Raw genomic sequence first — 25015 nt, 5'->3', positions numbered from 1 at the left:
ATATAAACACAATATGATGTTTCAAAGGGTAGGTCTGACATCACACGGCAATGTGTCCACTAGTGCCATCTGTTGCCCCCGTTGTTAACACATATCTCAGTCTAGCTTTTCTTTTGATCAGCTGATACCTCGGTTTCAAACTATCTTTTCCCATTTAGTTTCTGCCCAGGATTTTAGTTTGTCACAAATATAAAACGTCCTTTAAAAAAAAAAAAGAAAAGAAAATCACAAACTCACCACATCTAGCATTTATTTGTTCTAAAAAGCAAATCTTCATTAATTTTACATGACAAGTCGCTTTACATGCATTCAATCACCTACTTGAAATTTCGCACTGTTCATTGCACTGTGAAGAATGATCACGTGAGTTGTGTTTTAATGTATGTTCTTTAATGTGAATTAATGTAAGTGTGCTAGGAAATTAAAAAAAAATAATTTAATGAAGTTGATTTCAGCGGAAATCACGTGTACATAATCATGCATAAAAGAAACCATTGGATATTGGACATTACAGGTATATGACATTCTTTTAAAATTAAATAAGAAATCATTGAGATCCTTATTCTTCAACAAAAACAACTTCCGTAAATGTGAAATTCACACAAATAAATTCTCTCGTCAGTGCTATTCTCTAAGTCACTCAACTCCAAGGTAAATCAGGTTATGTCTGAATTCTGATAGTACCACCCTCATTCCAACAATCCGTTGTGTGTGTCTCTGTCTGCTTTGTTCCGCGATTAGACAATGTTACCATCCTTGGTACCATGTTCTTAAAAGTCTAATTATAATCTTTGTGCAATTTCCACAAACACCAACTCTATCATAAATGGTAGTCAATATCAACCTTTCCGGAGGCAACTCAAGAAGAGATGAGTGCACAAATATTATTTCACAATTATACATCAGAAACCTCCTGGACTTTCTTTATCTTCTAATATTTTAAATCCAGACCTTGCTGATTTCATTATATCATGCCACAGAAAATGTGACAGGCATAAAAATGAAGATTAGTTCATGTTTTATAATTTTTACACATGAAATTAACAAACTCTCTAATGAACGCAGGAGTAGGGCGCCCTCCTAGTGTCTGCGTCACCTGCGAACAAGTGTCGCTATCTTTTATATATTTGTGTTTATAGGAGTAAGGAGGATTGTTCTCTTTTTTTGTCGGAAGTCCCAGATAGGTCGTGACTGACCCTAGGCCAACGTCACATCTGTTTATTAGGCATACATGGAGTTATAGCGTTCAATAAACATTTTGTCTTCAAGAGAAATTTGTAAAAAGCTGTTTAATTAAAAAAAAAAGATCGAATTGGACGGACGTTGGGCAGACGAGCAGTACTACATGCAGAAAACAAAGAGACGCTGGTCTCGCGCCAGAACTTCGACTTGCTAGATCACGTGACCTGAGTGCATTAACTTCGTGTTCAGAACCAATGAGCAATATTAAGGACATTATCACCTTCTCCTCTCAAAGTTAATATTATACAGCACAAAGGTGTAATGCTGTAATCAGAGCATTAAAATATATCACAGTCAGCAGAATACATTTGAGGAAGACGACGTAACACTCACTCACAAATATAAAATATTTGTTATAAAAAATTTACAGCTCACATCAGGTAGAAACCTTTATTTTAACGTGATACCGGTGATTATAATAAAATGCCATCCCTTTACCCACATTCGATGTGTGTACCTATCACAGGTAAGATACCCGAACATGTACTCAGAGTATATTTTGTTCGTTGAGCGAGATCACAACCGTTGATGAAAAGAAATATCCTGGCCCAAGTTTATTCCTCGGAATTTTGAAATATAACTGATTTCCATATTTAACCATTCTATATACTTAAAAGGCCTCTAAAAGTAACAGAATTGACCTAAGACGTCTCCAAGAAAAATCACACAAGGGACGAAGGGTAAAGGGAAGTAACGCCGGGTGGGCTACGTGGGAGAGAGAAGGTAGGGCGGAGTGGGTGGGGGAGAGTATGAGAATTAAAAAAAAAACAAAAAAAAAAAAAACCACCCGAGAACGTGGAGATGGCGAAGCTAACACTTCACAAGAGTCTCTGCCAAGGCTTTCTGCTTCTGAACAACTCGCATTCTCGGCATAGTTCTGTAGACAGCAAAGCTCCCCGGCGAAGCGCAAGCAGTCTCCACTCCGGAGTCCTCGGACTGTGGGGACGGGGCGGCCTGCTCCACCGCCCACTGCAGTCCCTTGGCCCGCGCCGCCGCCAGGTAGCGCTGGCGTCGGTTGACTTTGTAGGCCGCCACCCGCTCGCGCTCCTCCTCCGTGTTCTCCACCACGTACTCCCACCGCAGCGTCTCGTTGAACGTGGCTGATGCTTCCTCCGGCTCGTGCTGCTGCTGGCGCTGCTGCTGCTGCCGTGCTGCATCGCCCTGCTTTGGTCTGTTTCGGGACGACTTGATCGCTTGGGTCGACTTTCCGATGTGGCTTCTGATGCGAGACTTCGCCTGAGGCTTTTTGACTGCCATGGTGGCTACGCGGGTAGTGACCTCGTCGACGGACGTTTTCTCGCTTGCGGGGATCGTCGACAGCGGCAGCGTCTGCGGTGGTGACATCGATAGTGACGTTTTCAGCTTGTAGCAGGCCTGGTCGGAAGGCCGAGTGGTGAGGGACATCTTGGAGTCAAGGAGAGGTAGCCTTGTCACCTTCCTGGCGGGAGACAACTCGCTGTCTGCAAAAAAGTAACGGGAAAGGCAAGAAATTAAATAACATATTACAGGCCACTGAAGAAAACGTCTGTGTAAAGGACTAATGTACTATCTTATGTGATACACTAATTAAAATATACATTGTATAAACAAAATACAGTGTATTAAATACAACATATCTATATATATCTTGTCAAGATGTCATCCATCAAATGTCTTAAATAATTACAGTATATCGTTTGTGTTGTAGCTGACCCACTTTTCCCAAGAACACAAAGGTGATTCTATTTATGTCACCAGTGGAGAATAAATAAATACCACCACTTCTGCATAACTGTGCACACTATAGCCAAACTAAACTGCAGGAATCCCTCCCCTCCCCTGTGTGTAATTAGTTAATTCATCTTTTCAAAGTGTCACAATCCATGCAATGTCTACCTGTAGAGTGGAGACTGAAGAGCTGAAGTTTCTTTCTATACTGACTCAATTCATGTTTATCTAAACATCGTATGTGGATCACCCTAATTTTTGTTCTTGAGCACAATTCTAGCACCTTAGGGTAGATGTTTACAAAATAGTACACACGTATATAAATGCTAAATCTAGAATGCTTTGGTTATTGTAATTATTTTAAAAACTCTAGGTAAATAATTCTGATTCTAGAACACTTAGGGCATGCGCCTACAGGACCTACCCCCTAAAGAAAGACGTGCTTTATTTTCTGCTAACACCCATTTGGTTGACACATCAGGAAGATCCATTCAGGCATAAGCCACTTAAAACCATTCTATAGAAACACACCTTTATGACCTCCCCTACCCCAGCCCCCAACCAAGCCGATGTGGGTTTGCAAGGCAGTAGAGTTGAACATTCTAGCTCAACCCATTGTTGTCTCACATACAGTTAATCCACACTTATACATATGCCACTGACTAGGCCATTGCAGGTCGGCCTCACACTGACGCTACACAAGGATCACCAATGATAGGAATTAAAGGTATACCTGAGGGGGTTGAGTGTCATCGCCACTAGACAACGTTATCAGGTGGCGGAGGGCTTACTACAGAAAGGCTGACGGTTTTTGGTGAACAGAGGGTGGATTAAGAGTGTAAATGCTGGGAGGGACTGAGCAACTGTTTACTCTGACAGCAAAGCTGAGTGACGGATAGCCATGAGTGAATCTAATTAGATTTATTTATAGGTTTTCAGTTTGAAAAAAGTTTAGCAGGAGTGCATGGTGGGCGAGGGATGCTGGAAGATTCTTAGTTTCATGCAGCACACACTGTGACATACTGTGACATACTCCAGAGGAGGGAAAATCCATCGTAAGGGTACTAGATGGAAATACTATATTTCTTATGGGTCTAGTGGGGTGTGATATTTTCTGCTGCGTAAAGCACAGTGCAAGATACTACTTTCCCCAAACCCTTCCATTCTGAAACATGCCTGCCTACAAATATCACCATGTACAGAATGAGGTCAGAGTAATGATGTGATGTTTGTCCACAAACACCAAATTAACATTATGTCCATGCTCTCCCATCTGCTGTATTCTTCACAACGTTAATGTATTCTTGCACAATCCTGAGGTCTGTGCTGCTGATCCTTTTATCTCCTCATGGTGGTTTGTTGGTGTGTACTTTGACAATACTTTGGCACAGGGTGAGGGTGTTCATTCCTGTTTGGGGAAACTGTATTTGCACTGATCTTTACCCAGCTATTCGAAAAGCAATTCCACCCAAAATGATCTTTACACTTTACTTTAATTTGGCTAGAATGTACATATTTACCTGTATCTTCACAGATGTTCACAAAACATGATATCTCTATATATATATATAGATACACCCTGATACTGATTTTGTAACAGTTCACATTACAAATTTATAAAATCTCAAGTTGTAGGCATTTTTTCTTTTCTTTTTAGTAAAGTGCTTTGAGCCCACCTTTAATGGTGGGAAAGAAAGTGCTAAACAAATAAACATATTATTATTATTTTATTCATTCATCCCTTGAGGGGTATGGAGAAATGGACATTATACACAATTTAAATATGTACACTATATGTGTGTATATGTATATGTGAGTTACTATATACAAGAACAAGTACTTGCATTTTTGACACAGTGAAGGTCAAGGGAAAAAAATTTCTTCATACTAAAAAAAATGATTTTTCCACTTTTTACAGAGATCTTGCTTCATTACTTCCTTGGTTTAGTATGCATTTTCATCATAGGAAATCAATTCAAAAGTACAAAATACTAGAAAGCTGCTGGGTTAGAGGAGGGAGAAATCAAGAAAAGAAAATGTAAATGAAGACCTGGAACAAAAAGAACAACGAAAGCTTGGCTAAGGCCCCTTAGCAACAAGAGCAGTATAAGCCACAAAGAGTTAAATCCTGTGAAAATCTTACAAGACTGATCAATATCTGTATCTCTCCAATGCAACGTGCCTAGGCTTTGAATTCATCCTGATATTGATGTGCCTTTTGTTGCCATGTCAGACATGTTATTAAGCATTCTAAGCACACAATTTAACACCTCTGCAGACTACAATATTATATTCAATTTCACTAGGTGTATAAATGCATGCACTATGTGCAGGACTTTCAAAAGCCTAGATGAAGCATTCCAATGCTGTGTTTCTGTGTGTCAATTTGTGTGTTGATGTATGTGTGAGTGATAGAGAGTAGACATATGCAGTGTGTGTTGAAAGATAGAGAGCGCGCGCGCGTGTGTGTGTGTGTGTGTGTGTATCAGAATGTTTTTGTTTGCACTAACTTTGCTAAATAGCTAGGAGTCACTCGCTCACACTACTTCTCTTTAAATTGATTATACAGACAGAGAACAGAGTTGCAGTTAAGTCCTTAATGCAAAAGAAACAACCCACTTTAAGAAAGAAACACTTTGCTACAATGATAGGATTTTCGCAAAAATCAATGGTTAAAATCTTATTTAAACAATAGCTGGCACTTCCAAATAGTCTCTGGTCTGATCAATGAACCATCCACTTCCAGACCTGCTGCTTTGCTACTTCCGTAAATCATGGTGTTTAAATTTCTTGGCAATGTTTTTTTTTCACCAAAACTCCACACTCATAAAAATATAAATCCCAGAATGAGCAACAAAATTTTCTGTACTCTGTGTACTTCAAAGTCAGCATTTTTAAGATGAAATTGGGTAAGAAAGAGAACCTTCATGGCATCAAAATAAGGGTAAGCATACACAATTATAAAAATGTTGAAAAAGGACTCCATGGCTCAGAGAAAAATGGAATAGTCCAAATACACTAATAAAACCTCCATCCAAGATGCTGAACAAAATATAGCAGTGACATAGCTTAGAAGCCTTCAACAGTTTGATCAGTAAGTTGAACCTTAGTGTTTTAAACATTATTCTAAACAGATTTTTATTTTGTATGATTTATGAAAAACATTTCAACATAAGATTTTTATATGATAGTATGTATAAAGTGATATGATATTATATGAAGGACTGACCCTGATTTAGGTTAAAGCTTTGTAATCTACTCTTTGGCTTAGCCTAATTAGCCTATTATCCTGTCATATATGATTAGGATTTCAGAATCTCTGATACATGCGCTGTCATATTTGCCAGTTTTTCGTGCATCGGACTTCATTTCCATTTTAATCAAGGAGAATAGACAACAGCCATTTTTTTATATACTCAAAACAATTGTAATTGATAAAGGTGAGCAATGGCTGAATAAACATTGACCTACAGTGGAAATCTCGATGGTCTGACACCTGAATGTGAGGCATTCTAACAAAAGAATCTCAGAGTATTTTATTGGTGCTTGTGATCTGTTGGTGGCCACCTTGTTGAGGCAGGATTTTATTGCAGCATAAGTTATCTAGCAGTTGAGAGAGTGTGTGTGTGTACATGAGTATGAGTCTGTGCACATGCATGTGATCATGTGCACATGTAAGTTCTTTCTTTTAGTGATAATGAGTGAGTGATCGGTGTGTGGTGCAAGAAATTAATTAACTTGTAACAACTGTGGACCTTGTCCCATATGCATGCTGTGGAGCCAGATTACTAGCCTTATCAGTAAGTCAAAAAAAGTCATTCTGTCTTCTCTGATAGACACAATGTTGGCAGAATAATATAACATACTCTTCCTTATATGCTGACACCTGCCTGTGTACAAAAACTTAACAAACTTCTGTAAACATGCATTTTCCTTGGTCTGAAGTGAAACTACTCACATCTAATGATTAATACCCCAAAGATAAAAACACAGAAATTTGCATTAAATTTTAGGCTTGACAAAACATTCCTAACACCAGAGTAAATTTAGGTTCAACCCAGTAGGGGATTCGAAGCATCTAGTCCAGTGTTTAGAGGACTGGCTTCAGCACCCAAAGGTACATTCATCTGATACCCATGTGGTTCAGCGAACTTCCTCCATTGACCCAGATGGAAACCTCAATTCATAGAAGATTGAGGAAAGGTAAAACAGTGAGAGGAAGAGGAGATGGGAACCACCCTCACAAAAAGATGACACTGAGAAAAATGATCTTTAACACAGGGGTGCACAGAGTTTTCTTTTTGCGGGCTGGTCTCAAAATTCTCAGCCCAAACCCCAAAATATCCCAAACCCAGGCCAGATGACTACACAACAAACCTAATGATAATGAAATGGACAAAAAATATGTGTGAGAATGACCATTGCTTATTACCTTTCTACAATCCAGTTGCATACAAAACACCAAAAAAATGAACAGTTCACAGTTTCATAAATTAAAGTAATGATAAAGCCTCTCTGATCATAACATTTGCCTGTCTGTTGTCTCGATAGACTGTGCTTCCCCTTTGACATCTTTGAGAACAAAAATTAATCAAGGTTTCAGGAGGAAAGGGGATGCACAACCAGAGACACAAATGAAGAAAAAGAGAAAGAGTCTCAGATCAATAAAAAATATTAAATCTAATGTTTTTAAAAAACTGAAGAAAACAAACTTATTGCTGTGCTGTGACTACTTCTGGACTTCTGACATCGGATTCGGCTACATATTTATAGAAATGACAATGACAATTCAATGATAATGAAAGATCAGGGAAGGTAGGGAAAGAATAAACAGCAACCATGAATCAGGAACAAAATCTTTGATCTCTGTGAAAGAAGGAGAATCTTAATGAACAAGAAAGGCAGCAACCTTGTATCAATAAGAAGACAGCTTTGCCAAAATCAGGAGGAAGATAAAGGCAAGAAAAAAAGCAAAAAAGACAGAATTGAAGGGCAGTGCCACAGTGCACACAAAGAAATGATAATCAGAAATAGCAAGGAGCTATAAATGATAAAGACTATAACAAGACACACTGAAAGAAAGTTTCAATGACAGCATCCATATTCTCAAAGTACTGGTTAAAAATGCTGATTGTCATTTATGTATGCCAGCCATATCATAAGAATTCTGTCATCACTGATATGAGAAAATAATGTCTGATTTCAAAAAGTTAACAAAATAATAATAAAGATGTAAAATGAGATCCCAAAATGGTAACAAAGATGTAGAACAAGTTAACAAAAGAGTAACAAAGATGTAGAACGAAGAACAATGCAAAGACTCAATGTGTTTCGGCAGTAAACTTTGGATTTAATGGTAACAACTCCACAAAATAAGATTAGTAACATAAGGCAAATACTGGGAATACTGAGTAATTTTCAGAATATGAAAAAATATCATATGAAACTGCAAACGGGTGACCATCACTTCAGTTTATTCAATGTAGCTCAAGGTCGCTGCTGAAGCGAGTGAAACATGGTAGACTGGAATTCAGCTAATAGATCCAAACAGTTCGCATTTCAAATAACATTATATACAGTCCTGTTGCAAACTAGAAGAGGAAGAAAAACGCAGCAGAAGCACATGTAAACATGAAGGTCCAACACTTTCATCCAAATTGAAGCATGACCACAAAACACAAACCAAATCAAGGAGAGCCAATCCCCCCCAGCCTGTTAAATGAGCAGATGAGAATTTTGGTGGTTGAGATGGAAAGAGTATGGCAAATTAAGCTGATTTTCCAGAGCTCATAGCATGCAGAACGACAGATGTGAGAAACATGCTATCAAGAGACATGTCACCTAAGTTGTGTTGAAGTAACAAAAGGAACATTGGATCACCTACCCAAACAGGGACATACAGTGAAGGCTAAACTCTGGCTCTCCTCTTTGAAAAAAAAAATAAAATAAATAAAGCTTCTGTTTTTTCGTCATTAAGTTTTAACTTGGTGTAGGTCATCCATTGTCTAGAAATATCAGAAATCTTGGATCAGATACCATTTCTATAAAGGATGCTGCTTCCTAAATAGAAGAAGATTCCAGGATTCAAATCCAAGTGCATAAAGAAATCACTTTGAATGTACTTGAATGCAGGAACAACCACTAAACTGTGTAATGTCTCACAGAACAACCACTAACTTGTGTAATATATGTCTCACAAGACCATTGTGCTATCCCTTTCAGACCTTTCTTCCTACCTTGACCTTTTCTCATTGATTTTCTTCCTCTGTCAACATCTGCTTTTAGTGTCTCTCAGACTGTATAAATGTTTCTTTTTTTTTAAAGCTCAAATGTGCTCAGTACTATATATATATATCTACTGATTAACCAATAGCTATAGATAAATTTGCAGGATACGCATACAAGTATCCATAACTCCATTCACTGGTAGATATATACGCATTGAGACTAGAAATTCTGTTCATACTAATACGTCATTGAGCAGCTTTGAAAAACATACATATGCGCATACATTCATCTCCCCCTCCCCAAAACCTCGATCTAATTGTTCGCGCAGTGACGGATCGGTTTTTACCTGTTACATCAGTTAAGGTTCCATCTCCCTCCAACCGGGTCTCGATGTCGAAATCTGGACTGTGAATTCCACTTTCTTTTGATTCTCTGCCTTTCACAGTCTGTTTAACTTTATTCTTTTTCCGCTTTACTTTCTTGACTGAAGCCGTGGTTGAAGCACCGTTGGCACCCTTCTTCGATGCTCGATAACTGAGTTTTGTTTCCATGTCATTCGTATACAAAGACAGCATGAAGTATCTCACTTAGAAACATCTCCCACCATGCAGGTAAAACAATCTCAGAAGGCAGAAGATGGAAATCCTCACCCAAATGCCATTTGTGTCCCTGCTGCCCTTCCTTGTGAGCAGCTACTGCATGCCTGCCCTACGCAGCCGACTTACACACACGATGACGCTTTCGGCTACAATATAGGTCATGATAACTTATAAAAATCTAAATTGTAGACAATCAAATAAAGTTACATATTATCTGATACTCATTATCTTATAAAATTTGTATCAATATACCATAGAATTAGTTTAAATGTTGCGTTTATTGAAGAAAACTTTGAAATGTGCGTATTAATATGTTACCAAGTGGCAACGAGAGCCTAACTTGTTGCACTTCCGGTCAAGCGCGAGGTTAGAGATATTTAAAATGTCAGCACGGACAAACATTGCTGACGAAGAAGACTGGAGTGATTTAGATGAATCATCCATGATAAAGATAGATGGAGGTGAGAATATATCAGTTGTTTAATAAGTACATGTATTTTTTTGCACAATCGTGTAGTCGTTTCCTTGATGCTGAAAGTCGTATCACTATGGGCGTATACATGTGTGTATATATAGTTCGTGGTGTCACGAAAGTTCTGTTGGCTTTCTTTGCCGGGTTTTGTTTAAGTCTGGATTAATAGGAGTGTCACTACTTCGTTATTATAGCTTGTACAGCTTCTGAATGCATGCGTGATAAGTTTGATTGCATGTTTGTCTCGTTGATGTTGTGTGATGGGTAATAATGCGTGTGTTAGCTGTTCGTGCTGCAGTTGTTAGCACAATAGCAGTGAATCTCTTTTTCTCAAGTCTGGCTTCTTTAGCGAACGGTACTCAGCAGCTACCGATTTCTATTGCTGATTACGAATTAACGCTAATTAGGAATTAACAATGGCAGTTAGGACGTTTTGAACAAAATAGTTTTTTTTACATTTGAAATGAAGAAATCCACGTCAGCAACACGAATGAATACTTTTTCAGATGCCACATGTCTGAACTTCAAAGATTTGTAGACCTTGTCTTCATTTGCATTTTTTCATTTGTTTGTTGATTACTTTTTCAGGTATTGACGAGCATGATGAAACAAGTGGACTAGAACTTAAAAATAATAAAAGCAACAAAGATTTTCAGAAGTCTGAGCAGCAGGTCTTAAATTTTGTAATTGGCTTTAATGCAATCTCCCTTGCCCTTTCTTTTGTTAGTGCATGGACTCTGTATGTACATCTGAGTTAATATTTTTAGATTGATGTGTGTGTATTTATAGTATATGTGGCAATGTTATTAACTTATTGTATTATGTTACTCAAAGGTTTTTATATCCATGTGTGTTTTATAAAAGTAAACAAGACCATTTATTTATGAGTTTGCCATGGAGACAAACTCTTTTAAGATAACAGATATGGATAACAGTAATTAGACTCATTTCTGAAGGTTTTTTTTTCTTCCTTCAAATACAACAGCACCTTATGAAAGTATGAATGAATGTACTTTTGTATAGGCAACATTATTAAGCTTTTGTAGAAACTTCACTGTTGGAAGTTATTGCAGCAGAATCACGAACTGATCCTTTTTTATTTAGATGATGGTTTTATATTATTTTTATTATTAGGTAAATGGCTCATCAACTAAAATCTTAAGCACTAAAAGAGGTGTGTGTAAGCAGGCACCACCTCCTTTGATACAGTTCTGCAGGTCTCGCTACCTCTGTGTAACAGACATCACACAACAGCTATGGTGTGAGCAGCAACTGCAGTATAGAATGATGGGGGTTGAGCCAGGGTTGACAGATATGCAGGAGATTGAGGCTGGGGACGTGCCTTTGTCTGTTAAAGATAAAGAGGAAGTCAAAAAAGGAAAGTCACTTCATTATGCTAGAGGTTGGTTTGTTGAAAGTGTTTCATGGTTTGAATGAAAATGTTACAAAATATGTGCATTTGTATGTCTTAGCATCCAATTGGGATCTTTTGCCTGAAGGTATGAGAGGTGGTGTGGTTCAAAGAATTTATGTATTTTTGTTTTAATGTGTTAATAGTCATTGTACACATAAATCAATGTACTAAAGATCTGGGGGCACACACACACACCAGTCTTGGCTCCCACATAACTCACAGCGGCACCCTGGTGCAACAGTTAGCACTTGTCATCAATACAATGAGGAATAGCTGTCCTGGGTTCAGATGTCATCTACAACATACTTTTCTTTTGTTGCAAGTGGCACCTGTTTACAGGGTTGGCTGCTTTGATGTGATGTAACTTTAGTTACTGCCTTGGTGTGAAACACCAATTCCATTATAATTGAATTTGTAAAGCACATTTCCCCTTGTGGATGAGACTCGGGGAACTGCACACAAAAGTCTACAATCTGACAGTCAACCATACAGGAAACATAAGTATCAGCAAACATGACATTACGACAAAAGCAAAAACTAAGGCATTGGATAAAGAACCATTTTATTTTATTTTTAATTTGGCTGTTTCTTGCATATTGCCTGTTTCTCAGCCCTGTAACTCTCCCATGTAATGGTGTGATTTGTTCCCGACATTTCCAGTGTGTTAGCAATATCATGAAGCACTGATTTTCTGTTTAAGTTAAATGATGAAACAATTTAGTTTATGGTGTGACTGTTGTATTAGTTTTATGCTGTTATTGCAGAACTAGAAACTCACGATGTTGTGGATGTCAAAATTTCATCAAACACTGACAAATGGGCCTTGAACATTCTAAATTTGCTGGTGGCCATGAGAGGATTTTTTTCTGGAATTGCTAAAGCTAGAGAAGTCCCAATCTTTGGGGACCTTGGCACCGGCGACATGCTGTTTGGAATTATTGATGAGCTCCACTTTGATGAAAAAACCTACAGTCTTCATCTGCTAGAATTGAAGACAAGGAAAAGCACAAGACTTCCAGGGGTGGCTCAAGCGAAACAAAATGCACTCCAGGTCAGTAGTAAAAATGAACTAACATTCTTAAACTCAAGAAATGTTTATCAGCTCATGTGTCAGGTGGAGTTAGTAGCATATGTACAAATGCATCTGAAACAGTTGGTAGTGCAGTGGCTAAAATGCCTGTCACCTTGACATTGCTGTTGAGATTCAGGTCTCGGTTTGTATTTTAGAACTGACATGTTCCTTTCTCAGCGTGAGAGATTTTATTGGACTGTTGGTGGTCTTCTCCTGTTCCCTTGTGTATATTTTGTGAGAGAGTTATATTTGGACAATGATATTGTAAGATACATTTGAATCCTTTGATAGTGTGTGCCCATGCGTCTTCATGTAAGGGTGGGGAAAGTGAGCTATAAATAAATATCATTATTATTCATGTGTGTATTCAAGAGATTCTTCTTGTTCCTAATCACCCCCCAGTGAAGCATAGGGCGGCAACTACACCACACCATTGGACCCTGCTCTGGGCATCCTTTTGCATTCAAGAGATGCCCTTGTTAAATTATTCTGGTTAACAAATATAGTTTCTAGAAACATGCATGTTTATGTTAATTTTTGTACATTATGTTTGTTTTTGATTCTGCTTTGAGTGCTTTTAAAATTTCAGGTGCAAATCTACAAGAGATTGTGGGACAACTTAGTTAAGGGGAATATGTCAGCAGATTTCTTCTTGAAGAAGCTTTGCCTTGAAGATTCAGCTGACTTGCCTCTCAGTGATGAAATTATAAAGCACATGGACCAGTTGCCAATGTCAACAGTCTCTCTTAGAAACCTTTTTTCTCTGTTGCTCTCCACTGCTCAGAGTCTGGTTTGTATTGGCTCTATGTCTATTGAATACGTTCACCAAGACACACATGATTTGATTGGTCATGTGGAAGTCAAGGAAGAGGAAGATTGGATGTGGCAGACAGTTCTGCATTCCTTAGAGTTTTGGCATGGACAGAGAGAATGTGAAGGAGTAGAAGTAGAAGAGGCATGGAAGTGTGGCATGTGTGAATATGGAAATATCTGTGAGTGGCGAAGGAAGAAAATTTCCAGCCATATACAAAAGTAATTTTATAAAGTTTTGGGTTTATCACAATTTTTAATGTCTTCCTTAAGGTATATGACCTTTTGGTCTTCCGTCATTTTATAGTACTCTTAAAAATTCTGCATAGCAATAAAATATTTATGTATGAGAACCTTCATTCATTTTAAGAAAGTCAATTTTCTTTAGATTATTCAGTATAAGATACTTTAACCAGTACAGAATTTTAACTACCTATAGGTTGGCAGAAGCCATCTGCCAAAGACCTGGGTTTCAAAATCTTAACAACAGAGACAAAGTTTTTTTTTAAGTTCCCCATTCTGCTGCCGGGTGATTAATTTACTTCATAAATATAGCTTCTGGTACATTAAAACTCAAAAAACTACTGTTCTGTGTGTCTTCATTTTTGGTAGGCGCAGGAGACTTGAGATTTTGTTAAGAAATGTGAGAAAACTATAAAACGTTAACATGAAAAAACATACAGTAAGATGGCTGGGAACTTTTTGTTTACGTTGCAGCAAGACTTCTATAGAGGCTGCAAGTTAAGCCATTGTGTGTGTTATTGAAATCTTACAGTCATTCAAGTTTTTCTCCAGGACTTTGACATGTTAAAGAAGTTGATCGCTTGATACACTTTAGTGACACATTCACTCGTCCAAGATGACTTTCTTTTTCAGTACTGCTATCTGTGAAGGTCATGCAGGCAAAAAAGATATAGTCATAATCCTAAATTATTATTAACATGACCACACTATGAGCGTACATAAGATTATGAATGCAACACCAATAACATTCACATTACTTGTACACAAAATGTGCAATACACATTCAAGCATAGGTGAACACAATTGCGAAACAGATGTAGAAGCAGATTCTGCTTTCATTTTAGGCTTTTTCAAGAAAAATACCCAAACACTGCAAACCAACTGCATCCCACTTTATTATGTACAGATTATCAAACCAGAAGGTATTCCTGTACCTGAAGATTTACACCTATTGACCAAACTCCCAGTGTTTTATTGTGTAAGCAATTTCTGTATTTGATATGTTGAAAATAATCTTTCCAGTTATTAATTACCAATAATTTTCATCCCTGAAGAAAAATAAATTAACAAAACTGAACTGTTTGATACTAAAGGCACTGACAATTTCCTGGTAACACAATAAGATTAGATAGCACCAATGGTAACTGCTGCTAGTGTAATTGACCCAAGTGGCAGTCAGGTGACTGAACTTTACAGTATGACTGGCAAGAAACTAAATTTCTGTGAGCACTCACATTGGAGTGAACATTTCCATATTGATTGCTGAAATGTAGCCTTAAAGCTGTCGGCTCTTACCAAAGATGCCAGAGCAAAGGCTGTTGAGATCAAGAAAACCTATTATTTAACAAAATGCTCCCAAGGCAGCCCTATGCTCCTCAAGGAGTAATAAGGAATAAACTAAAAACTAATGCTCCCAAAAATAGATGACGGCTGAAAATACCGAAAGAAATCGTCACAAAGTGAAATTGTCTTATTTTTCAGTTTTTTCTTGAGACTAAAAATAATGTTATTTTCATCTCTCCATGGTTATATTCTTCCAAAATAAAAACCAATAAAAATCAGAATATACATGCAATGAATACTTATGATTCTTCTACACACACATTTTCACATATCACAAAAAAATATATTAGGTGCACTCTCCTTGTTTTCTTCTTTTGCATCTTTGAAAGGCTTGTAAAAGAGAAACTATGTATGTGCATAGAGTGAGTAAAGATACAGAGATCAACATTTTTATGTATGCTTGTAACCTGAAGTTTATGTTGATTGTCTAAATAAAAGAACACACACAAAAATAAAATAGAGGTGATTGGTTCTCTTATAAACAAAAATTAGTGCATAATTATGCATTTGCAGATGAGTTCTATTTGGGAATGTCACCATTAGTACAAATTCAGTAGAAAAAAATGCTCTATATTAAGAGCCATAAACTCCACTCGTGAACACAGTCTAATCCAAAACATCAAATTTTATAGCATGATTAAAAAGGCCTTTGATATGAACTATATGAGTAATTAACATCATATTAACTGAAATTACTTTTGTCTGAAATGCTTTTCTGAAGCAGTAACAGTTGGCAAGACAGCTATCATGGAGTGCTGGGAATACTGAGGCAGCTTGGTTACGTTTGGTGCACTAGCATCCATAAGTCTACTTAAGCTCTGAGACAAAGATTTAGAATCTAAAACAATATGACAAATAGAAGATATGAAAAAAATAGATGTTTAGGTTCAAATAAAGTTAAACACTGAATATCATCATTGTATTTCAAATAAAACTGATGTCTGTGAGCAACTGTACTTGATGGTAATGTAGACTGCAGGGTCAACTATAATTATAAATGTTTGTCTCCCACCTGTACAATACTGCTACATTTTACTTGGCTGAATTATCAGTTTAATCCTGATGCACTTATCATTATTGAGTGGGAATTTATAAAGCATAATATCTCAGCCAAAGGCAAACTCATTGCACTGAATAAGATGAAAAAATAACAGATGTAAAACAAGATCACAAAATAGTAACAAAAGATGTAGAACAAGTTAACAAAAAAGTAGCAGATGTAGAAACAAAGTACACTGGGAGAACTTGCTGCATTCTGGCAGTAAAGAATGATCACTGTAGACTTAATGGTAATGCTTCTAAAGAATAAGGTTAGTGACAGGAGAATACTGGGAAGAGTACTCTTGAGGATATGAAGAAATGTTATGAAACTAAAAAATAACATCAGTTTGGCCTCAGCATTTGCAGCTGACAAACTGCTAGACTTAATTATTAAAATGTTCAAGAACTATCTAATATTCTAGGGAAGGAACTGTCGTATTTAAAACAGGAATGAATTCCCTTTGGAGTTACGATGAAATTTATTTCTTATTGGGTATCCCAACTGATGTCTGCCTATCTTATTCTAAAATAAGGAAATGGACATTTCATAACCATCGTGGTTGGTGAAAAGCTGCATACAGCATGTGAAGATCCTAATAACCCCTCAGCAGAATCATTAAGATCTGGTTAGTTCAAAGTTGCTATAATTCTGCTTTCACAAAATTAATTGTAAAAGTTAATCTCAAAAACTTAAATTAATGGAAACAAAACCTAGTAGCATCTGTACCTGGAAATAATACTGATAAAGGAACAATCCATAAATGTGCACACCTTCCTGATAATATGAGATTAACAAAAATGTGAGTACAATGTGTCAAGTCTTAGAAGCAATCAGCGTTGAAAAAAAAAAAAATTCTCATTCAATAAGGCTTTTTGTTTAAGTAGGATTTTGTGATGTCTGGTACAAAATGCTGCATTTTCATCTTTGCAAGTCAGATATTTTCATCAAATATACAAATAAAAATATCATCAACATATTTTAAAATATAAAACTTCAAGGAAAGAAGTACATGTCAAAAAAATATAAAGCTGGGCATTCTTAATGAAATGAAGTTTACAAAACATAACTCCTTACAATAACATTAGGATCTGGAACTATGTCATTTTTAAGTTCATTGTATCCTTTGTATTCTTTTAAACTGCTCCCTTGTCTGGTAATTCATCATTTATTGTGGCAAGCACTTAAAAAATTTTAGCAACCTATTAATCGAAAAAGAAATTAAGGTTCTTTCACTAAACCACTCTAGTCATCACATCACAATCAGCCACCTGTCATACAAATTAACAAACTCTCTGCTAAATTATTCTTAGCACAAAAGGGAATGAAAAAAATATTTAAAAATCCATGTACACTTTATTATCAGGATCGGAATATATGGACGACACGAGTGATATACTGTCTGCAGATGGGACAGTCTGCCAGACGCTTCCCACATTTTGTACATGTCAACATGTGACCACACTCTAACAAGATGCAATCAATGCTAGCATCCATGCAAATCTTACAGATGTCATACTCCAGGTCAAGTGGTACTCCAGGCATTGCAGAAGTCTTCCCAGAACTAGCATTGGGTGCTTTTGATTCCTCATGTGCCGCTGTTGCTGTGTACAAAAAAAAAATTGTTAGAGATGAGAAAGGATTTAGCAATTTGACAAGAGTGATGTCCCTTCTAATTGGCTGGTGGGTGCTATGTTCTGTTGTATTTTTGTCTTATCTGATGGATGTCTTTTTCGTGTTGGTGTGTGCTTTTGATGTGCCTGCCATCATTCGTTTGGATTGTGGTGCTCCTTCAATCCATGTCTATGGCTTCGATTCTACTTCAACATGGAGACATCTTAATCAACACAGTTCATTTGACAAGAGTGATGTACTGTCTGCCAGACGCTTCCCACATTTTGCACATGTGACCATACTCTAACAAGATGCAATCAATGCTAGCATCCATGCAGATCTTACACATGTTGTGCTTAGGGTCAAGTAGTACCCAAGGCATTGCAAAAATCTTCCCACAACTAGCATCGGCTGCTTTTGATTTCTCATGTGCCGCTGTTGCTGTGTACACACACAAAATTGTTAGAGATGAAAAAGGATTTAGCAATTTGACAAGATTGATGTCCCTTCTAACTGGCTGGTGGGTGTTGTGTTCTGTGGTATTATATTATCTGATGTCTTTTTCGTGTTGGTGTGTGCTTTTAATGTGCCTGCCATCATTCGTTTGGATTGTGGTGCTCCTTCAATCCACGTCTATGGCTTTGATTCTATTTCAACATGGAGACGTCACAATTGACATAGTTCATTTGACTGGTTATATCAAATGCCTTAAGCTTGCCAGACAGGCATGGACAGGGAGCTATACAAGCTAACTTTTACTTTGCTGAATAACTGTCATGTGGACAGGAGCATTTTGCAGCCTCACAATTCAACTGGACTGAGAAAGCCAGGAGCAAATATAGATGTATCTTTCTTCATTCTGCCTTGTGGTATTCTACAGACATAACACACCTTTTGTTGTATGTGTCCGTGTATGTGTTGTTATTTTGTCTATTTTTTTTTGTCAAGTGCTTTGAGCTAACCTTTGATGGAGGGATCACGCACCCAATAAATTAAATTTACTATTATTCTTAATAGTGTTTAAGAAATGGGGTTATACATAAATAAAAGTTAATGCAAAACAAAATCTTCCACAATTTACCCTATATCTTAAATCATACTGATTGAAAGGACATTTCCAAGACTGAAGCATGGGCCCTAAAAGTTTGGAATGTCTCCCCTGAGTCATCACTTGCACTGAACAGTTTCTTTTATTTTTTTAAATACTGTTCTAAATCTGGCAACCAATTTTGGCTGCACCTTATGAGGAAGAGTAATCTTGAATTCTAGCAGGGTTACCGGGTAAACTTAGAGGTTTATCAAATTCATCAAATCCAGGTCTTCTCAAACGATTCATGGTAAAAGGATTGCCAGATTAAAAAAACTTCTTCACCACTACAGAGAAAACAATTATTTATAAGAGTTCATCAAACCACTGATTACAAAATTTTTTTTAATTAAGGGGGGAAAATTACTCAAACTGGCAGTCATGTGTAATGGCATTAAAAAAAAAGATGTCGTCATCCCAGTCATTCACTTTCTCTATTATGTAGTTTTAATATCTATCCTATGACTGAAGACTAGAGGTCACAAACCTCTCTGCTTGTTTGCTTGGTCTTCTTTCCAGAGCCTCTTAGCATGGTCTCTCAGCTCTCGTTTTTCACAACAACCACGGTAGTCCACAAAATTGTTCACAAGAATCTCTTTCAGCTGCCGCACCGTCAAGCTATCCACATCTGACTCACACTTGACATCCTCCAGAGTGGCACGTTTAATTCCTGGTCTAGTTTCAGGCTGAAGAAGGAAAAAAAAAACCAAAATAAAAAACCCTTCCTCTGGATTCTTGCATGCGTTTGTAAAGAATGTGAATCTTAATAATGAACAAAGCAAAAATATAGAGCTATTTTACCTTATGCACAACCATCTTGCTTCTTTAAAATTCAATTCAATTTAACTTTATTATCTCACGCGGAGAAATTACAAGATGTGGTAAAACAACTGGCTTATAATAAAAACTTAATAACAACTAAATTCCACTCAAACTATCATCTCACACAAACACATACAGTCCATGTAAATAACCCAAAAAAAACACCTCCGACGGGAGTAATTGTGAAAATAATTTTAAAAAGTGAAAAAAAAAGAAAAAACCTACAGCAAAACATTTGGCATTTCACAGCACTCACTAATCTCTGTATGAAACCTGTATGAATTCCATGCAAAACCAACCTCCTCATGCCTCAGTTCCTCCTGATATCTCCTAAGAGTCTCTTGCTCTTGTCTCTCTCGAAGGTTTCTATCACCACCATCACTTTCATCATTACCCCGTTCAGTGTCTTCTGTGACATTTTGTAGTCCTCTATTGCTACTGTTATTGCCAGTGCTTTGTACAGAAGATGACTGTTCCTGTTGTTCCTGATATGATGAGTCTGCAACAAACAGGAAAATCTAGACTAACGCTAAATAGAAATAGAAACAGAGAGTAAAGAAGACTGAGAAGATGTGAGCATGTTTTCATCCCCATTTTAGGTAGGGTAGGGGAGGATTGTTATAAATTTTTCTAATCTGATTAGTTTCCTATAGAAAACACTGCTTCACATTCATATCATTTTACTGCTGCAATTTTAAACTAAATAATTTTGGTAAATTAAAGAAGACACAGACTCATGAAAACACACAAAAACAAAATTATTTCCATCAATGAAATCATTAATGAGAGAACAAGAGGAACACATTGGGTCTAAAAGCCACAAGATGCTGGTGTTCCCCCTTTACAAAACTTGACCATAGCAAACATAACAGACCACCACATAATAGAGGATGTAGAAAATGTGGTTGACTACATGAGCCACACTTCACAAAAGGGATAAGAAGCTTCCCTCACCTGTAGCTTCACTTATAGCAGAATTGGAGAAATGTTCTGCCATAGACACCTGACTGGGCAAAGGTGTGAAACTGCAAAAGCTGCTAGACTGCATTCTGCTCTGTAATTATTATAACACCTCACTGGTTAATGGCAGGACCAATGAGCTTCATGCCAACGATCAGCACTATTCACAATGTATCTGTTAAATATCATTTTTAATTTTGTGTGCTCAATCAGCTTAAGGTAGCCCCTTGTGCAATGAGTAATGCATCAATGATTAATGATTAGAACAGTGCAAAACAGTACTTATCCCAGAAGAGATCATTTCTCCAGCCAAAACAGCTGTCTGATGCTAGAAATTTAAGACTTTGATCACAGGCCCTCTCTGCTTGTAGGAAATGATTAATGGATTAAGACAACTTTATCCTAAAACTTACAGCAAGTTCATCAACTAGCCGATCATGCTCTGCCTGTTCCACATGTGTAGAATTAGACTCCAAGCAGAAATGAAGCAAGAGAAGATCTATCAAATCATGTTTTTCTTTACATGATGATGTTGAAATGCTTCGGGCATCTAAAAAACATCGCATGTCTTTGATTTTCCATGCCTGCAACATCTGTCTAGTAAATTTGCCAGATGTTAGAATGATACACTTGGAACATTGACGACCATTTCTTCCATTATTATTGCTTGGTTTGGGTAGGCAGGTGGAACAGAAGCAGCGGCGACAGTCTTTGCAGAATTTCTGTAAAGTAGTTGTAGAAAGAGAAGTATGCATTTGATATCTTTAGGCTTTGACTGAACAGATTAAGCAACTCTTTATTCCTACACCCACAAAAAGAGGAAAATGCACTCAGAAGTACAAATGTTGCATGCAATGCATATATTATGTATATGTTATGCATGTACATTACATATAATATTGATAACAGTAAATACTTATCACAAAAGAACATCAAAAGTAAGAAATGCCAGCTGCAGTGACAATTATTTACAGGTCTAGACTAGCATGGCACTGTATAGTCTAAATCATGGCATTAAATGTCACCAACCATGCACCATGGATGCACACATCCATACATCACACACTATTTACCATTAAAAGGCAATCAAAACATGCACAAGCATGCACACATGCGCGCAGACACACACATACATATATAATTAGCAGGTGTTCCAACTCACCCGCCTCTTAAACAGATTAAAGACCACATCACAGGTCTCACAAGATAATGGCTTGTTAGACATGGTTGCTTTGATACCAGGTTGTCCTTGTAAATCTGATTTCTCCTTAGGTGCAGTTCTAGTAAAAGAGGTGTCTGATGAGGTTGTGGCTGAGTTCCCTGCAGGGGCTGGTGAGGGAAAAACTCGACTGCCACGAAACTGACTATGTCCGGTCACTGCCCCTGCGCCCATAAGGCAGCCAAAGAATATACTGCTATAAAAATTCCTTGTTTTGGTGGAAAATTTGATAATGTTGACTGTGATATATCTTTTCAGGATAAAAGTTTTTATTATTAATGTCTGTTTTGACTTTAAAAAAATGCTTAAGTCCAAACAGAAGTTTGCTGATGAAATATTCTTCACATGAAGTTTGCTCTTGTTATTAAATGATGTTTAACAAGTCAAACACTGTGGATAATATCAAAAGTAGTTTGATCAAAAACCTTATGGAGAATTCCAAGATATTACAGACCAATAATGATACAGGCACTGTCATGTGATGTCTTACAATACTTTTCATGCATTAGCTCTGCCTCACTTCCACAATTAAATATACAGGTATTTCATGTGATGTCTTACAATACTTTCCATGCCTTAGTACTGAATCACTTCCATAATTAAATATGGACAAAAAAATCTAAATCAACTAAGTGTTTATTAATCATGCCAGTGGAAGAGATTACTCTAAAACTATTTCCATCTTGTCAACAGGATTAAGAGTGTTTATCTCCCTCTGATGACCTGGCTACCACCACTGTGAAGACCAGAAACACTCAGATACTGAGCAGCTGAAACCAGTTCAGGCTGTCTTGTGGTGTTAAATGAATGAGTAATCTGAAAAATAAAAACAATCATAAATTAAACAAATAAACTGTGAGCCGAAGAGATTTTGTTATAGGATATGAGTAACCAAAATCAAGATGTTTGTTTCACCCTTTCAGTCAACTCAACACGACCAGAATTGTGAAGCTGCTCTTAGTTGGGGCAGCAACCCAGCAACATGATGGTCTAGAATTATCAAGTTGCTCCTATACACCATCAGTATAGTTTCCTCTTAACTTGCCTAGATATCATTGTATTAGGCTGCAGGGAAAATGTGTGTGCTTGCACATGCAAACATGAACATGCAGGAATGAGCTTCAATACTAACCAATACAAAAAATAAGCCACAATATAATTGTAAAGTTATATATCAATGCTCTCTTGCCTAATAAAATATGGAATGGTTACATTATGCTGCAAGAGTAAAGCATAACATTCATTGCGATCCTGAAACTACTACAAATTATTATATGACTATTAAATTCGCCAGTACACGACTGCATATAGAAATTCAGATTTATAATCCAAACGTTTTCTCAATCAATGCGACTTTTTATTAACCAGATGGTATCAATCACACAATATAATGCTGATAACGCCAGAGTATTAACTAAGTCAGTAGACGAATTGTTTAAGCTGTTTAATTAGCCTTTTTTAAAATCTTGCAAAAAAAACCCAAAAAAACCAGAGGTGCTGAAATCTAGTACTCTAATGATTCTATTATAAATGCTTTACATGTCTCTGATAGACTATATGACTATGCACAACATAATTAAACAATAAACAAATACTCTTTTCACAAGCAGCCCTCATATCATGTTCACATGGAGTAACGATAAGCTTAACCTCAAATTTTGTAACGATAAGCTTAACCTCAAATTTAGTAACGATAATTGTGATAAGTGTGAGCGGGATCAGTGTTTAGATTGTATTGGAATACTCTGATAACACACTTTCAGTGTATTATAGTTCCTACTTCGGTAATCTACATTATGCTACAAGAGTAAAGTATAACATTCATTGCGATCCTGAAACTACTACACATTATTATATGACTGTTGAATTCGCCAGTACACGACTGCATACAGATATTCAGATTTATATGATGAATAACTGATCCAAACTTGTTTTCAATCGATGTGTGTTTTTATTAACCAGATGGTGGCGATTGCACAATATGATGCTGCTAAGGCCAGAGCATTAACTAGGTCAGTAGACGAATTGTTTATGCAGTTTAATTAGCCTTTTATTAATCATGGAAAAAAACAGAGATGTTGAAATCTAGTACTAATGATTATTATGACTATTATAAATGCTTTACATGTCTTTGATAGACTGTATAACGATCGATGTACGACAAAGTAAACAAATATTCACAAGCAGCCCTGATGTTCACGCGCAGTAACGATAAGCTTAACCTCTATGTCAGCAACGATAATTATGATAAATACGAGCGGGATCAGCGTTTAGATAGTATTTAGCATACTCTGATAACACATTTTCGGCATATGAGAGATTCTTACTTCGGTTATCAACATTAAAAAAAATCCTCTCGCAAAACTGTAACTGCACTGCATTCGCTCTCATCATATCTTGCTGTATCCCACGAAAATGTAGTTCAACGACACTCACAGTCATGATAAAGCGTAAAACAGTGGCTCTACTCTAAACCTCAATTTTCACGGATTAAAATGGATTTACCTTTCCAGAAAACCAAGTCTTTCGAAACTGTTTCTCTGGACGATCGCTCATTTTCCTCCACTTCCTGCTGGCTACCGTGACGTCAACAGCTTGTCATTAATTAATATTTCTCGTCTGCTGCTGACACGGAGAACAATGGGAGTCACTCGCTCACAATGCCGCACTTGTCCAAGCTAAATAAAGTGCATCGTCACGAGATTTCGAAAGATAAATTGCTGTTTTTTGGATAAAGGATTGCGACACCGAGAGTATATAGTGCTGATGGTAGACCGTCATGGTCTAGTGCATCTGTACGTGCCCTCGCTCTCTCGCTTGAATTCATCGGTCTCTGGTTCAGATATACACTGATGTTCTTTGTGTGTGTGTGTGAGCTAGTGTTTAATCATTTGCGGGGCAATGACCGAAGTGCAGGCGTCTTCGTGTCGTTGATGAAAGTTTTCCGTGTTCGTTGATGCCCGAAACTGACAAAACTCGACGGTGTCTAAAGTGCAGTTTAGCATTATAATAATTATTATGCCCAAGAATTTGCTTGCTCTGTGGTTTCATATTTTAAAAATAGTACAGTTAGAATTATACATTGCATTATAAAATTTGGTTTTTCTTTACTTTTTGAACCCATGCAGTCAGCTACGCATAGG

At 37.1% G+C, this 25015-nt stretch overlaps 3 protein-coding genes across 6 annotated transcripts; 1 reads left to right on the top strand and 2 right to left on the bottom strand.

Annotated features, from left to right (window-relative positions):
* Positions 1 to 1618: 1618 nt before the first annotated feature.
* Positions 1619 to 9901, bottom strand: LOC112562959. Its single transcript, XM_025236590.1, has 2 exons — positions 9524 to 9901; positions 1619 to 2702 (listed from the first exon to the last, which is right to left on the bottom strand). The coding sequence occupies exons 1-2, from the start codon at positions 9750 to 9752 to the stop codon at positions 2053 to 2055; spliced, it is 879 nt and encodes a 292-aa protein (XP_025092375.1). The 5' UTR covers positions 9753 to 9901; the 3' UTR covers positions 1619 to 2052.
* Positions 9902 to 10107: 206 nt separating this feature from the next.
* Positions 10108 to 15733, top strand: LOC112563033 (exonuclease V-like). 3 transcript variants are annotated; one of them, XM_025236725.1, is made up of 5 exons: positions 10108 to 10237; positions 10837 to 10919; positions 11458 to 11650; positions 12427 to 12713; positions 13324 to 15733. In XM_025236725.1, the coding sequence occupies exons 1-5, from the start codon at positions 10159 to 10161 to the stop codon at positions 13768 to 13770; spliced, it is 1089 nt and encodes a 362-aa protein (XP_025092510.1). In that variant the 5' UTR covers positions 10108 to 10158; the 3' UTR covers positions 13771 to 15733. The 3 variants fall into 3 exon arrangements, with proteins under 3 accessions (XP_025092510.1, XP_025092509.1, XP_025092508.1); XM_025236724.1 differs by having other exon boundaries at positions 11437 to 11650; XM_025236723.1 differs by having other exon boundaries at positions 11383 to 11650.
* LOC112563032 (E3 ubiquitin-protein ligase RNF34-like) lies at positions 14667 to 24648 on the bottom strand. Of its 2 annotated transcripts, XM_025236720.1 has the most exons (8): positions 24378 to 24648; positions 21816 to 22688; positions 21067 to 21375; positions 20648 to 20747; positions 19993 to 20192; positions 19359 to 19557; positions 18130 to 18225; positions 14667 to 17774 (listed from the first exon to the last, which is right to left on the bottom strand). In XM_025236720.1, the coding sequence occupies exons 2-8, from the start codon at positions 22044 to 22046 to the stop codon at positions 17533 to 17535; spliced, it is 1377 nt and encodes a 458-aa protein (XP_025092505.1). In that variant the 5' UTR covers positions 22047 to 22688; positions 24378 to 24648; the 3' UTR covers positions 14667 to 17532. The 2 variants fall into 2 exon arrangements, with proteins under 2 accessions (XP_025092505.1, XP_025092507.1); XM_025236722.1 differs by lacking the exon at positions 18130 to 18225 and having other exon boundaries at positions 24378 to 24635.
* Positions 24649 to 25015: the final 367 nt, after the last annotated feature.

Source organism: Pomacea canaliculata, linkage group LG4, assembly GCF_003073045.1.
Source record: "Pomacea canaliculata isolate SZHN2017 linkage group LG4, ASM307304v1, whole genome shotgun sequence".
NCBI classification, from domain to species: domain Eukaryota; kingdom Metazoa; phylum Mollusca; class Gastropoda; order Architaenioglossa; family Ampullariidae; genus Pomacea; species Pomacea canaliculata.
Note: the sequence above shows the minus strand (reverse complement) of the source record. Positions and strands in the feature narration are given on the sequence as shown.